This window comes from Hyperolius riggenbachi, chromosome 8 (assembly GCF_040937935.1).
Source record: "Hyperolius riggenbachi isolate aHypRig1 chromosome 8, aHypRig1.pri, whole genome shotgun sequence".
Lineage (NCBI taxonomy): Eukaryota > Metazoa > Chordata > Amphibia > Anura > Hyperoliidae > Hyperolius > Hyperolius riggenbachi.
In genome coordinates this window covers 249,619,012-249,636,077 of record NC_090653.1, presented here as the reverse complement: position 1 = coordinate 249,636,077, position 17,066 = coordinate 249,619,012, and the positions used below count along the sequence as shown (strand labels likewise).

Below are 17,066 nucleotides of genomic sequence, written 5' to 3'. Positions count from 1 at the left end.
ATAATCCTCTACACTGCTGTGCAAAACTTCAGGGCAGCATATCGCACTAAGCTCATCCAAGTCAAAGAGACAGAGTACCATTTGTAAGTCACTCAAGCGGGCGGTTTGTGATTTACCAGTAGATCAACTGGGCTCTGTCACTTGCATGACAAAAATCACTTCTGTCTCCACCCTATATGTCCTGGATGCCACTGTGTGGCAGATATATGTCCCCTATGTTTATTGAACATAATGGATAATCTGTGGGGAGCGTGAGGCCCTCATTTGTCATTTATCACTTGGCAGCGCATGCATCTTTGGCCACTGAATGGATCTGGTAATGACGGCTAAAGAAAGTCTGAAGTCCCGGGGAGACGGCATGCGTTTTTAGCTCGCCTGCAACCACACACAACTGGAAGTACTATTCCTGGCACTGAAACACACCCTCTAATGGCCTAATAAGGCCGAATACCCAATGTCACTTTTGTTGTGTATGTGCATTAAACAAGGATTCTGAACCTAAAATACAGATGCATAAAATGTGATTACTGAACTGAAGGGAATAATAGCGGGCTCTGAGGTATTGGGCGGCTAATGCTTACCTCGCCCTGCTGTTCAGACTTCAGTGAGGCAGGAAATTAACAGAACTACCCTCTTTCCCTGAAACTAAGACCTTCCCCCGAAAGTAAGCCCTACCAGGAATTTGAGCATGCTTGAAATAGAAGCCCTACCCCGAAAATAAGCCCTAGCTGCAGCAAGGGGGAAAAATGGTAACTTGTGTATTACAGGAGCCCATGGTCTCAAGGGTGGGACCATGGCTCAGTCATTGGACCAATCGCTGCACGCTCTGCTACTCAGCAAGTGCAGTGATTGACTCAATTTGGGAGTCATGGCCTGCCTGCCAGACCATCGGCTCCAGTAGAAACACAAGTTGTCGTACTTCTCCCCCATAGGCTGAAGGGAGGTCACCTACTGCCAGTTAAAGCGGACCCAAACCAAATTTTTTTTTATTAAAAATATTTAGTTGCACCACTCTAACACATACAAAGATAAATAAACTCTCCTTCAAACCTATGAGCATTTCAGTGCATGCTTTTCAGCCTTCTCTTTTAATAACTAGGGTTATACTGGGGGCAGCCATTAGCAATTCCTCCATTGCCGGATACCACCTACTCCACCAGTTTGCCGGATTTTGTCTGGCAATTTGAAAAGAAGGGAGGGGTTCCTACAATAAATGTAAATTATTTTATATTTGTCATCATGCAACTGAAAAAAGGTTGCTATTTATTATTATAATTTAGAAAATAGATTTTATTTCTGAAATCTTGTATTTTTAATTTGGGTCCACTTTAATGGAACAGGCATAATTACTAGTGTGTATATAAAACGGGTCTAACCCCACAGTAGTACTTGAGCAATTGAAGTTTCAGAATTTACTTGATTTACTTGTAGTCAGTGGATTGGTGCAGGTGGTTAAATTTTGTAATATTGCCTTCTGCTTTGTGCAGCCAAATGCTGTTGCCATGAGATGGGAGTTTCTGGGCAGTCTCATAGCAAAAGCATGGCAGCAGTATTTACTGTTGACATAGTTTGAAAGAAAAGTGTAAACTGAGGTTTTTTTTTTTTTTGTTTTGTTTTTTTTTTTTTTTTTTTTTTTACTGTCCGATACTTAGCTGGCTATAAAAATGAAACTTACCGTATATACTCGCCTATAAGTCGACTCAGTGTATAAGTCAACCCCAATATTTGTCCCTCCTTAAGCTGGAATTTTTTACTGCCTCAAATATAAGTTGACCCAGGAAAGTTACTCGCTGCACTTAGGGACCAGGAGGGATAAATAGCTTCATTGCAAAAAAAAAGTATTGCACCCTTCCATATCCCCAAATGCAGCCACTAAACCCTACAGGTCCCCATGTACAGTTGACCCCTAATGAATACAATAAAATTATTACTTACATGCTGCCACCCAGAATCCAACACCATAGGGGGAGTCGCCAAGGTCTTTCTTGATGCCCAGCAAGAGTGCATGTCTCTCTCCCCGTTCATATGTGTTTTTGCACCGGCAAACTGATTGGGGGACCTGACTGATGTGACAGTCAATTACATCCTGTCACCCACGTTACAGCACATTCAGGGGGGTGGCAGCGGGCTGCCGTTGTCTCTTTCAATGTTTAAGTGTGCCCGCCTCTCTCCCCCGTTCTTATGTGCCCGCCTCTCACATTCGTACGCAGAGTTATTGCGGAAAGCGCATATCGATTCCACTGCCGGGCGCCGCGTTATCTCTTCTGTGTGCCTCACATACAGTTCCTCCGTCGGCTCCCGATGATGTCACCAAGAGCTGCCGGAGAGACGCTAATGATGAACCGCTCAGAAGAGATAAACACGACGCCCGGCGGTGGAATCGATATGCACTTTCCGCGCAATAACGCTGCATATAAGAACGGGAGAGGCGGGCAGCCGGGCACATAAGAATGGGGGAGAGAGGTGAGCAGACTTAAACATTAAAAAAGACATCGGCGGCCCCCTGCCACCCCCTGAAGGTGATATAATGTGGGTGACAGGATGTAATGAACTGTGAATTTATACGGATCAATCGGCTCCCCCACAAATTAAATATGTAGGTCTCAAATATTAGTCGACCCCCCCCCCCCCCCCCCAACTTTTCTTTATTTAGTTTGACCTAAATTTCTCGACTTATAGCCGAGGATATACGGTATTGTAAGTGACAAGCTGACAATTGCATCTGTCCTCTTACGCCGAAAAAAAAAATTACTTTTAGATATCCCAAAGTTTTAAGTTATGTTTAAGTAAAGAAATTTAAAGAGAATCTTATTGTTAAAATCGCACAAAAGTAAACATACCAGTGCGTTAGGGGACATCTCCTATTACCCTCTGTCACAATTTCGCCGCTCCCCGCCACATTAAAAATGGTCAAAAACCATTTTTAAAAATTTGTTTATAAACAAACAAAATGGCCACCAAAACAGGAAGTAGGTTGATGTACAGTATGTCCACACATAGAAAATACATCCATACACAAGCAGGCTGTATACAGCTTTCCTTTTGAATCTCAAGAGATCATTTGTGTGTTTACCTTCTGTCCCCCTGCAGCTCTCATGCACTGAAGTGACAGGATTCCTGCAGACGGCTCTGCCTGTGCCTGTGTTTGTAATTCCTCAGTATGTGTCAGCCAGTTCCTTTCACAGCCTAACAGAGGAGGATTTTTATCCAGCTTTCTCTCACTGATATCAGATAGCAGAGACACTGCTGGCTTATGTAAATAACACACACACTGGAGAGTGCATAGAGGGGCCTGGAGAGGGTTGTGCATAGCAGATCAGCACGGAAGAGTTGGCAGCCTTCCAGACACAGGCCGACAAGTCCGACAGGGGAAAGATACATTGATTTATTACAGAGACAGTGATAGTAGAAAGTGCTGCAGTAAGCCAGAGCACATTAGAATATGTTTAGGAACTTGTAGGATAGTAGAACAAAGCATGACATTTTTGTTACAGAGTCTCTTAAGTTTTTTTGTGGGTTTTTTGTCATCCCCTGCTCTCAGTAGTGAGAGGGATATGGAGGTTGCCATACTTTCCTTTCAAGGAGTGCATGACTGTCCTGCTTATCTTTTTATCTTCATTAGTGTATGTTCTGTAAAATGAGCAGTGTGGACAGATCTAAAGCCTCATCTACACAGTACAAATTGTAATGCTGGGGATACACGGTACGTTTCTGTATCGTGTATCGAGCTGATAATTTCCGACAGGTCCGATGACCCACTGGATCGATCCCCGCTAAGGAAGATAAGGAAGCGCCCGCGGGAATCGATCCGGACGGTGGCGGGAGCCGATCTGGCTGCTAATCCAGCTGCCGGGTCGACCTGTGTATCCCCATGTTCTCATTACAGCCGGACCACAAATGGCCAGTGTAGCACGCACGCATGAACACACACACACTTTCTCTTTTCTTTCTTTCTTGGGCCTTTTCCACAAGCAGTTTATAGACAGTGAAGAGACTAATGGCCCATACTTACGGGCTACAATTGTTGCCGCGGCGCGCTCGTGTTGCGACAGGTCGCCCGTGAGTATGAGGCGTTGCACGGGCGCGCACCCCGAACCGTCGCTTGTCGCTGATGTTGCCAGGCGATTGGCGCGGTCAATCGCCTGGCGACAGTTGCTATTATACATTATCCTATGTGTGTGTTCTCACCGGAGCAATTTTAATTTTGTAAAAATCCCCCATAGCATTGCATTAGCAGGAGCTTTTCAAATCACTAATGATTAAAAAGCTCTTGCAGTGTTAACCAGCCCTATCTTTCAAAACTGCTCGCTGCTTCTTTTTAACTGCACACTGCTGTTTGGTAACTGCACACCGAGCAGCTGCTGGTGGAAAAGGGCCCTTACTTTGGCCAGCTGGTGGAAGACACCACAAAGGTTTGTGCATTACTTGCCTCCCTGCACAGCTGTGATTGCCTTGGCGTATATTTATCTTTCTAACATTGCATGGCTTTTATGAAAGGGCAATGTAGATCTTTAGATTACACTGTATGAAAGCCATGTAATTGATCTCTGTATGGCCACAGTAACACTCTAACCACCTTGTTTGCTAGCCGCCACTATTATCTCTGTGCAACAACTTCTCAGCCACATTACACTCTGTACTTGTACATAATAATCAGATTACTTGTGTATTATGTTTAGCGTCCTTGGACCTTGTGTTTCACTAGTGATTGGGAAATGACAGATAGCACTGGACTATGTCCTTCTATCTGGAATATGAACAGCAGAATATTGTGTAACAGGTATCAGCGGCTCAGTCTCTGATCTCATCAGATCAGTCTCAATCTGAATGTATAAAGTCCGGTTTTTCATCCGAAGTGCACTGCGTTGCAATTTTGGGTGGCATGCATGCTTTAGTAATTCATTATTTTTAATGAATTACTAAAGCCGGTAGTTAAAAAAAACGGTACTTATCCGTTAGCCGGGCGCATCCGGCAGGTGGTGCTAATTACTATTCCCCCTCCAGGCCGCCATGGATAGTAGGGAAAGATGTAACTCTGGTGGAGTTTTGTCGCCACCTGCCGGATAAGCCCGGCTAACGGATAAGTACCAAAAAACTTTTTTACACCTACCGGTTTATAGGTATTTTTCTCAAGGTGATGTTTGGTGGCATTGTTATTTCACCCTAACACTCAGTCCGCCAGGAGAAAAGCGCCATATAAATGTTTTGTCTTTCAAGTCATCATATTCGAGGAAATCCAGCTAAAAATGAGACTTGGGCAAGAAAAAGTTCTGATGATGTGAAACTGTTAAAGAAACACCTAGCCTTTTCAGTACTGCTGAGTAGATATTTAGTCTGGAGGTTCACTTTAAAGAGAATCTGTATTGTTAAAATCGCACAAAAGTAAACATACCAGTGCGTTAGGGGACATCTCCTATTACCCTCTGACACAATTTTGCCGCTCCTCGCCGCATTAAAAGTGGTTAAAAACAGTTTTAAAAAGTTTGTTTATAAACAAACAAAATGGCCACCAAAACAGGAAGTAGGTTGATGTACATTATGTCCACACATAGAAAATACATTCATACACAAGCAGGCTGTATACACCCTTCCTTTTGAATCTCAAGAGATCATTTGTGTGTTTCTTTCCCCCTGCAGCTGTCTTCCACTGAAGTGTCAGGCTGTTTCTTCCTGCAGAGTGCAGACAGCTCTGCCTGTATGTAATTCCTCAGTATGTGAAAGCCCAGCCAGCTCAGAGGAGGATTTATCCAGCTTGTAAAAGATAATAGAGCAGAGAGAAGCTGCACAAATCTAAATAACACACAGCAGTGTGCAGAGAGGGGCCTGGAGGGGGGAGATGCATCACAGAACCACAACACTGAAGAACTTAGCAGCCTTCCAGACACAGGCTGAAAAGTCTGACAAGAGAGAGATAAGTTGATTTATTACAGAGATGGTGATATTAGAACGTGCTGCAGTAAGCCAGAGGACATTAGAATAGCTTTTGGAACTTGTAGGATGATAAAAAACAGGTTGCAGTTTTTGTTACGGAGTCTCTTTAAGGCAGAGCATCAGCACAGAAGTCATGCAACCGGCATTTTTATTAGAGAATGAAGATGACTGCCTCTGTTTTTGTTACTCTCACCTCAGATTCCCTTTTCTAATACTCTTCTTTTTTTTTTTTTTTTTCCAACTTTTCTTCCATTGTATTATAATCTTTGTTGATCTGCCTAAACATTAGGTTAAGAAGTCAGTGTTTTTCCAGCCTTTACAGAGCCACAAACGGCCACTTGACCAAATTCCAACTACAGCTCAGACATTATCCTCTTATGTTTTCTAGTGGCGCCCTGACGTTGTTGCGAGTGAAACTACAGGTCAAGCGGCACCTACGGGAAAAGAACACCATTCCCGACATCTTCAGGGAATGTGTCAGTCGTCATCCCAACAAGACTGCGCTGATCTTTGAGGCAACAGGAGCCACGTGGACTTTTAAAGAACTAGATGAATACTCCAATGCGGTTGCCAATTTCCTGTATGCGGAGGGCTACCGGACAGGGGACGTTATTGCCCTGTTTATGGAGAACTGCAATGAGTATGTGGGCCTGTGGCTCGGTATGGCTAAAATTGGAGTGGAAGCCGCTTTGATTAATTTCAACCTGCGACTGGAAGCTCTAGAACATTGCTTCAGCGTCTCCAATTCCAAGGCCGTGGTGTTCGGACGAGAAATGTCCCAAGGTGAGAAGGAAACGAGAAACCGAATCTGTGTTGTTGGATAACAGCAGTTGGGCTGCACAGGATATTTTGTCATATGACAATGGTGGCAAGTTTAACTGTATATAACTTAAAGGTAACCTGAGGTGAAAGACCGATGGAGGCTGACATTTTATTTCCTTTTAAAAAAAATGCACATTGCCTGGCTGTCCTGCTGATCAACTGCTTCTAAGGGCTCGGCGCTTTGCGTTCGGCTCCGCGATGGCGATTTGCGGGCAAAATCTTGCGATTTAGCGTGATTTGTGCTTGTGAGTCATGTTCAATAGAACGAGAATCACAGAGCAATTGCCCTCAAAATGCTGCATGCAACGCGTTTGCAATTGATCGAAATCACAACCGCTGCAGTGTGAATGTATCCATAGGGGTACATTGTAGCAGCGCTTTCCTGATCGCCGGTGATCAGCAAAGTGCTGAAGAATTTCCCCAATGTGATCCAGCCCTAAGACTTTTAGATTGAGACCCTGAACAGGCTTGCAGATCAGATGTCTTGGACAAGATTAGCTGTATGCTTGCTTTAGGTGTGTGATTCAAATACTACTGACCAGAAAGTTCATCGGGACAGCCAGGCAACTGGTATTGTTGAAAAGGAAATACGTATGGCAGCATCCATAAGTTTTGGTTTTTTTTTTTAAGATATCCATTCATAAATTATTTGGTCAGGGTTTGCTCATTGTAAAGTCTTTCCTCATCCGGTTTTGTGTTTGTAATTTGTACATTGTAAAATCAGAGATGCCAGCGTCTTTACAGCTGGCAAGGGAAAATACTGTGGAGTAAGCAGGGACAGCGTATATTCTCCCATGATCTCCCAGAGTGCAGTGGGACAAAAGGCTGCGTAATATCGGGGCCTAGGCCAGTGGTGGCAAACCTTTTTGAGACCGAGTGCCCAAACTTCAACTCAAAAGTCTCTTGTCTCTCGTAAAGTTCCAGCACGCCAATTTGAACAAAATGACACTAATCCCGCCCCCCCCCCCCCTTCAGAACATAAGAGATGACAAATACCAGGCCCTCAAACCTACAGTGACCAGATTTTTCTGTTCAACCTTGGACAGGGCAAAAAAATGGGCGTGGCCATGACGTTGTATGGGCAGAGCTAACGTAGTGATTTAAAGGCGAGGCATAAGAAAGCCGTGTTTCCGCTATGATGTGGTGAAACGAGGATTCGCATCATGGGTGTGCAGAAACTGTGTGATGCTATTTATTAGTATAACCGCCGTAACCCCAAAGCGGCAAATATAGCCAACTATGACCATTAAGAAATAAATGCAGCAACAGTTATCCCAGACACCAGAAAATAAACGCAATGTGGGCAACATTTCACCTGCAAAAAAAGGAATTTACTCACCTGACAGAAGTCTCCTCTCCCGGCCGGGCTCTGGCATGCAGCTCCCCCGGAGATACTGCTCCTGCATATCTCCTGCACTGAATGGAATAGCAGGGCTACGGGAAGATGGCACCCCAAGCCCTGTACTGGAGACACAAATAGTCTCCAGTACAGGGCTTCGGACGCCATCTTGCTGTAGCTCTGCCTGCCGGAAGACTGCAGGCTGGAGCGGGGCTGCGGGCTATGAACTGGTGCGGCGTGTAGTAGACGCCGCGGCCAGTTCATGCAATGGACGGGACATAGCGCAGCAGTGATGGCGTGCCAGCAGATTCAGCTACGCGAGCTGGCCTAGGCTAAACATCACTGCAAACCTGCAAAAAACTGTGCTGCATACCAATATATAGCTATAAGAAGCATATATGATGCTGAAACCAGGGTAATTAAGATAAAATGGGTATCCTGCATCATTTATTACATTCTACTATCTGTCATTAGGGTTCCTCTGAGGCAGCCGATAATCACTGAATCGAGTGAGAATGTAGCATCGCTGCCGCGATCGTGCGCACCCGAAAGGGGGGATTAAGCTCTCATATGACAGCTGACGACTCCCCTCAGTGATCAGGAGCCATCGCGATTGGCTCCTGATCACGTGATGACTAGGATCGCTTGAGGATCGTAGTGATCACTATTAGAACAGCGGCAGTGGGAGAGGAAGAAGAGGATCCACTCACCTTCCTGACCTTCCCACGACGATCGTCGCTCCGCTCTGGCTGGCATCCCTGTTCGCTCTGACTCTGTTGGGTCCTGGCTTGATGACATCATCAAGCCTCGACCCGGAAATTAGAGTCTGTGCGAGCAGGGATGCTGGGCAGAGCAGAGGGGGCTAAAGCTGCTCATCGCTGGAGCCTGGGAGGTGAGTAAAGGCTGCTGAGGACACCTGCCTACACGGGAACACCATACCTACCTAACCACACTGGGGATCCAGCTGCCTGACACACACCCCTCAGCCCCCCCAAGGTTTAATGCCCTTTTCCTTAAGCGGGGTTAGGCTGCCGTTCCCCAAAAGGTTATTTATGGCACATTTTACTATGGAAGAAATGTATGTTTACATGCATTTTAAATTTTATAATTTTCGCGATAGTGGTCTTTTAAAGGGACCAGAGGCTCCGGTCCTGAATAGGTTAAATATCTCAACTTCCATATTCCTCACTTTTCGGTTCCCTTTAAAGACTTTTTGATCTTCTGTACAGTCCTTGCAGGGGATCTTCCTGCCCCAGAGGCTCCTCACAATGTCAGGTGACAGTCCACCTATGGCAGTTGGTATGTTAATTGCTGCAGCATATAGGAGATATAGGGGACCTCTGGAGTGTTATGTTTTCTTATGATAGTGTGTCAGAGAGAGAGCGAGAAGGTGAGATTAGTACGAGGAATGCTTTATATGAACAAACACAGAAAACACTTTGCCACTGATTACGTCCATTATGTGTCGGTAGTAATTGGGGAATGGTGAAGATCATTTTACTTTGTATTCTAGTCGTATTGAAAGTCCCACTCCTGGGGACAGTTGTTTTCTTCTATCTGTGTAGATGCTTGCCGACAGTGCTAGAGTCTGTCTATAAGCAGCCTGAAATAAATCTGTGACCACTTCCTTCACTATAGACTGTCAGTGCTACAGGCTGCACTCATCTCATAAAGTCAGTCTGTGCCTTCCTACTTTCTGAACAATGGGATGATGTGCAATCTGAGCAGCAGATTGAAACTCCTTTCCCAGTTGCTTCTGGCCACGTAACCAAAATGTCATCATCTGGACACCCTGCTTACTAAGGACTTTCTTAGTTGGGAGCCTGGATTTGAGGTTTGAAAATTTGGCTGGTATTGTAACTGCTCCAGAATAATCCACTGTAGAGAGTTATGGTGCCCATACATCTAGTGATGCCCATACACCACAGGTGGATTCCCGATCAATTTCAGCATGGAATCTCTCGGGAATCAGCCTTGTGCGTAGCATCCACCTCCCCAAAGCTGTCTCGTAAAGTCAATGTCCCGCCCGTGTAAAGGGTATACATTACCTCTCCGTGGCCTCCACTTGTCCCCCCGCTTGCTTCCGGGCGCACGCTCCTCTCTATACACTCATGCCCCATGTGGTTGGCTAGTAAGGGTGTGTGTACTAGGGAACCACGTGGGGCATGAATGTATGGAAAGGAGAATGCGCCAGCGGGGGACAAGTGGAGGCCACGGACAGTTAATGTATATTTTATGGCCGGAACCCAAAGTCTGGCCACTTCAGGTTCTGGCCGGCCAAAATGCGAAGTAGTCGTCCCACTGTGGCTTATGTGAGAAATGAATTTATTACTGGCGCTGGCTGCTCCTTGTTTCTGGCTAGCTCCACTCCCCCAACTATTTCCCTTTGACAGCCGGGGACACACAGATGCACCCAGAACCGTTCGTCACTGCAGAGATTCGTTCTGTTGATTCCTGCAGAGCGGGTGCTGGCAGAAGCAACATCTGCAGCGTCCCTGCTCTGCTTTCCCGCAGCCATGAACGACTGAGTACATGTGTGTCCCCGGCTGTCAGAGGGAAATAGGAAGGAGGCAGGAGGAGGAGACAGAGCGGAGGAGCACAGAGCCTCCAGAAAATTGGACGGCTTCTGCTGGGAGGAGAGGATGGTGCACATCGGGCGGAGGTAGGTATAGAGAGGACACGGGGCTAGGGAGCGATGCGCTGCCAGGATGCACTCATTTCTCACATTGGCGCAGTGAGTCGGCCACTTCGCATTTTGGCCGGCCAGAACCCGAACTGGTAAGACTTCGGGTTCTGGCCGTAACATGTACACTTTACTTGGGCACTGGGGGGCCATTGACATTAGGGGGACAGCGTCAGGAGTTTCGTCATGTTTGTCGATCATCGGGAAATTGCATGCAGTTACTGCCACATGCCCGATGGAGCAACATCTTGCAGCATACACGATCGAGAATGCAACCAATTTTCGTCCTAAAATTGGTCGCATTGCCGGTCGGGCGTGGACTTAGCGGCACCGATTTTCATTTAATTCGATTATAATAATCGAATTGGATAGTCGATCAGCCGCTGAGTCACTTGATGTATGACCACCTTTAAAGTGACATCCTGCTTTATGGGCCTGATTTGGACTCAGTTCCCACGTGTGGTCATCGAGAGTGGACAGTGTAGTGTCCGCTGTGGTCTGGATGTATCCTGGGGCCGATGCGTCACCCCCTTAGGCTGTATGGAGAACGTATTTGCTCTCCCGAGATTATCGCGGACTGCGCAGAAGTGCGGCCCATTTACCACAATAGATCTCGTCAGTCTGTTGCAGGCTGACCTAGATTATTTGCTGTGGATTCCATATGCAGATGCAATAATACAAACACTGATTTACATTACTCTTAGCAAACTAGAGAATGTTCTGATATGATCAGGGTGAGGCTGACAAATCCTAACCACGTAAAAGAAGGCAGTGTTAGAATTCATTCATTCCAGGTTTATTGGCTCATAGGGAACCTGATGTGAGCGGAATGCAGAGGATGCCATAGTCATTCTCTAATAAACAATGCCAGTTGCCTGACTTCTGTGCTGATGCTCTGCCTCGAATACTTAAATGTATACCTAAAGTGAGAGGGACATGGAGGCTGCCATATTTATTTCCATTTGAACAATACCAATGGCCTGGCCATCCTGCTGATCTCTTTGGCTGCAGTAGTGTCTGAATCGCACACCTGAAACAAGCATATGGCTTGTTCCAGTCACACTTTAAGCCTTAGACCCTGAACATGCATGCAGCAGATCAGATGTTTCTGACTAAAGTATTACAGGCCGAGGATCAGCAGGACAGCCTGGCAATGTGCATGGTTTAAAAGGTAATAAATATGCCAGTCTACAAACCCTCTCCCTTCAGGTGTCCTTTAACCCTCCTGGCGGTTTGGCAAAATCCGCCAGGGGGCAGCAAATACGTTTTTTTTTTTTTTTTTCATGTAGCGAGACGAGGTCTCGCTACATGATAGCCGCTGCTCAGCGGCATCCCCCCAGCCCCTCCGATCGCCGCCGGCGATCGGAGATCAGGAGATCCCGTTCAAAGAACGGGATCTCCTGGAGGGCTTCCCCCGTCGCCATGGCGACGGGGCGGGATGACGTCATCGACGTCGTGACGTCAAAGGGGACTCCGATCCACCCCACGGCGCTGCCTGGCACTGATTGACCAGGCAGCGCACGGGGTCTGGGGGGGGGGGCGGCTGCGGCGACGCGTATATCGGCGGATAGCAGCGGCGATCGGGCACTGCACGCAGCTAGCAAAGTGCTAGCTGCGTGCAGCAAAAAAAAAATTATGCAAATCGGCCCAGCGGGGCCTGAGCGGTGCCTCCCGGCGGCATAGCCCGTGCTCAGCACGGGCTTACCGCCAGGGAGGTTAAGTTACTGGCCCAGAATGAGCATGCAGGTCCTGAAGCTGTGACACTGGTGTGATTCCACTGGCTGCATGCTTGTTGCAAGTGTGTGACTCATAGACTAGTAAACCCGAAAGCTCAGCATAAGGGAAGCTGGCATTGTTGATAAATAAAAAAATCACAAACCGTGGTCCGCACGACAGCCAGGGGCCCCAGTCTCTCTCACTAGCTGGGCCCCCAACTCACCATGCGATACCTAGAGGGAAGTGCGGGCAAGCCCTGGACCTCTCCCCTCCAGGGAACTCACCCCACCACCTCTAAACTGAATGCCAACTGCAACAAACACAATTGCTAACTTCCAGCTAGAGCAATATCCTGCCTCTATCTGGCCAGCAGACGCTAGTCAGCCAATCAGGTGCACTGTCATACACCCTTTGCCTGCTGTACCAAATCTAGCAGGAATTACATAAATTAACATTCAGGTGGGAGGCTTCGGTTGGACGCAATCGTAGATTGCATCGTTTTACAGGGATGCCCCATGTAGGCATCTCCCACACGGTCCCCTCCCTAACCACTCACCTGTCAACCGCTTACTGAAAGCTGCAAAAAAGAAATTTAAGATCACAAACACTGGTCCACATGAAAAAAATTAATTAATTAAACCTTCCAGGAGCAGTCAGAGCCCCCCAACAGAGAGCTCTGTTGGTGGGCAGAAAAGGAGGGGGGGGGGAATCACTAGTGTGCTGAGTTGTACGGCCCTGCAGCGAGGCCTTAAAGCTGCAGTGGCTTAAATTGTAAAAAAAATAGCCTGGTCACTAGGGGGTGTAATGCAGGGTACACACGGTACGATTTTTCGTGCGATAGATTGATAAGATAGATAAAATCAGTCATGTCCGATATCACTCCCAGTCGTTTCCACGCTCGATTTCTCATAGCAGTGAATGGAAAAAGATAAGAGAATCAAGCGCAAAATCGAGTGAAATCGTGCTAAAAAACAATCGGGTGGAAAAATGGCACGAAAAAACGTAGCGTGTGTACCCAGCATAAGTCTACGGTCATCAAGAGGTTAAAGGACAACTTAAGTGAGAAGAATGTGGAGGCTGCCAAATAGTTTTCGTTTTGAACAATACCTGTTGCCTGGCAGCCCTGCTGATCTATTTGGCTGCAGTAGTGTCTGAATAACACCAGAAACAAGCATGCAGCTAGTCTTGTCAGATCTGACATTGATGTCAGGAACACCTGATCTGCTGCATGCTTGTTCAGGGTCTATGGCTAAAAGTATTGGAGGCAGAGGATCAGCAGGACAGCCAGGCAACTGGTATTGCTTAAAAGGAAATAAGAATGGCAGCCTCCGTATCCCTCTCACTTCAGTTGTCATAGTGGAATATAACCCAGCATTTCATCTTTGCTCTAAGACATTATATACAGCATATTATATGCAACCAGCATTTTTTTTTTTATACTAGACCAGCATTCGAAAGGTTACACACAGAGCTTGAAAGTTCAGTGCAGTGAAATGTGGAAGCATCAGAAGTTGTAGATTGTTATCTTGTGTTTACTTAAATGTATCAAGTGAGGAATGTGACATTCTCTGACACACAGTCAAAGCATGTCTGCCTTCAATACATAATAGTTATTAATAAAATGCAAAGTCAGCTCACAAACCAAAAAACTGTACTTTTGGGAACCTATAATTTCTAAATGAATAATACTTATGCACAAATGCAAATATAACCGCGTGGCATATAAAAAGTAGGAAAACATGTTTTTATTGAATATTATGTCAGGGTTTTAAACAGCTTTAAGGGCTCGTTTCCACTATTGCGGTGCAGAATCGCCTGGATTCCACCGCTGATGAAATAGCATGCGGATGCGATTTTTTTTCGCGTTTTTTGCCGCGAATTCGCATAGGTGAGGGTATATGCGAATTTAACCATGTCACTGCCTGTTTGAAGTTACATTGGTACCTATGCGAATTCGCTTGCGAATTCGCATGAAAATTCGCATACCATAGCCGCATGCGAATTTCCTATTAAATAAGCGTCGATTCGCATGCATTCCACTCGCAGGCGAATTCGTAGGGTCTTTTGTGCGTTTTTTTTTACCGCTGAAAAAAACGCGCCTCAACAACGCTACAGTGGAAACAGGCCCATCCACTTGCATTACATGTGCGAATCCGCATGCGTTGGACGCATGCGGATTTGTGATAGTGGAAACGAGCCCTATGACTTTTTTTTATTATTATTATTCTTCTTCTGGAGATGTTTGGCAATGCCTTAAAGGGACACTGTGTAGTGGGGTCGGGGGAAAATGAGTTGAACTTACCCGGGGATTTTAATGGTCCCCCGCAGATATCCTGTGCCCGCGCAGCCACTCACCGATGCTCTGATCCCGCCTCCAGTTCACTTCTGGAATTTCAGACTTTAACCTTCCTGGCGGTAACCCCGAACGTAGTTCGGGGTAAGCCGCGCAGGAGGTTTTCTCAGGCCCTGCTGGGCCGATTTGCTTTCATTTTTTTTTCTGAACGCAGCGTCAGCACACCGATCGCCGCCGGCCCGCGCTCGATCGCCGATATCCGCGCCGCCCCAAAGACCCCGTGCGCTGCCTGGCCAATCAGTCCCAGGCAGCGCTAAGGGGTGGTTCGGGACTCCCAAAGACATCACGACATCGCTGACGTCGGTGACGTCATCCCGCCCCGTCGCCATGGCGACAGGGGAAGCCCTCCAGGAAATCCCGTTGTTTGAACGGGATTTCCTGATTGGAGATCGCCGAAGGCTATCGAAGCGGGCGGGGGATGCCGCTGAACAGCGGCTATCATGTAGCCAGCCTTCTGCTGCGCTGCCTCCTGGCGGAAAACATTAGACCGCCAGGAGGGTTAAAGCCTGAAAACCACTGCGCCTGCATTGCCGTGTCCTTGATCCCGCTGATGTCGCCAGGAGCGTACTGCGCAGGCCCAGTATAGTCTGTGTCTGCGCAGTACGCTCCTGGTGACATCAGTGGGATTGAGGACACGGCAATGCAGGCGCAGTGGTTTTCAGACTTTTAAGTATCCCTTTAGGCTTCTTTCACACTAAGACGTTGCGTTAGGTGCTACGTTAAGGTCGCATAACGTGCACCTAACACAACGCATGGTGGCAGAGGACGTTAGCAAAGAGCCGCGTTAAGCGGCTCTTTGATGCGTACTATAGTACGCATGCGCTGGTGGAGACCACGTGAGTGGAACACTCCGCATCACGTGGTCCCGCCACTGACGTCAGCACAGCACAGTGCAGTGAAAATTAATTAGCCATGTGGCTAATCACTGCGCCTGTGCAAGCAGGCTAACGTGGCAAAGCTGCTCTAACGCTGTAGCATGCTGCACTGTAGATTGACGTGCAGCGTTACAATGTAACACAATGTGGGCACTGTGAACAGCCCATTGCAGTCACATTGCTGTGCGTTGGGGAGCGCTACAGGCTGCACTAACGTGCGCCTGTAACGTCTCACTGTGAAAGCAGCCTTAAAGAAAACCTGAACTGAAAATTAAAAGTCAAAATAAGCATACACAAGTCATACTTACCTTCCATGTAGTCTACTCCTAAGTGTCTTTCTCCTGTCCCGCGTCCTGTTTGTTCACTGTGATCAAGGTAATTTTCTGTCCTCCATTTTGAAAATGGGCATTACCCATAACAGCTTTCTGGTCAGTACACAGTTAAACTGTAACATCGCCCACTTGAGCCATAGGGAAACCTGGACATTACCTGGTACATCAGTTTTCCTTTCAGCTATAACTGACAGCAACTGATCTTTTACTGACAGCAACTGATATAATTCAGATCTGACAAAATATTGTCAGAACTGGAAGTGATTATTGTCAGAAGAAAATGGTGAGCTTCTGAGAGGAACTGATGGCAAAGTAACTATGTAATGTTCATTTGAAGTTACCTCATGTGTTAATTTTAAATATTTTTACTCAGTACAGGTTCTCTAATGCAGTGTTTCCCAACCTTTTCCGGCCCGGGGAACACTGTCTGACCAAATTTTTCTCCGGGGAACGGCGCGCGCGCGCGGTGGGGGCGATGCGGCCCCCGGTTGTTTGCGCGACCTAGTGGACAGTGCCGCTATGGGGGGGGGGGGGGGGGCTGGGGTGCGGCTGCATAGCTGGCATAGTTGCCCCAGTGTAGGGAGTTTAGTTGCCTCAGTATAGTGCCCCAGTATAGCCAGTATAGTGCCCCAGTATAGCCAGTATAGTACCCCAGTATAGCCCCCCAGTATAGCCAGTATTGTGCCCCAGTATAGCTAGTATAGTGCCCCAGAATAGTGCCCCAGTATAGCCAGTTTAGTGCCCCAGTATAGTGCCCCAGTATAGCCAGTATAGTGCCCCAGTATAGCCAGTATAGTACCCCAGTATAGCCCCCCAGTATAGCCAGTATTGTGCCCCAGTATAGCTAGTATAGTGCCCCAGAATAGTGCCCCAGTATAGCCAGTTTAGTGCCCCAGTATAGCCAGTATAGTGCCCCAGTATAGCTAGTATAGTGCCCCAGTATAGCCAGTATAGTGCCCCAGTATAGTACCCCAGTATAGCCCCCCAGTATAGCCAGTATTGTGCCCCAGTATAG

At 47.0% G+C, this 17,066-nt stretch overlaps 1 protein-coding gene across 1 annotated transcript in view; it reads left to right on the top strand.

The window, feature by feature from the left end:
* Positions 1-17,066, top strand: part of SLC27A4 (solute carrier family 27 member 4) — a 131,392-nt gene that overhangs the window by 63,151 nt on the left and 51,175 nt on the right. Inside the window, exon 3 of the mRNA XM_068248577.1 lies at positions 6,320-6,714. Coding sequence (XP_068104678.1) covers positions 6,320-6,714 — 395 coding nt within the window. The remainder of the gene's footprint in view (positions 1-6,319; positions 6,715-17,066) is intronic.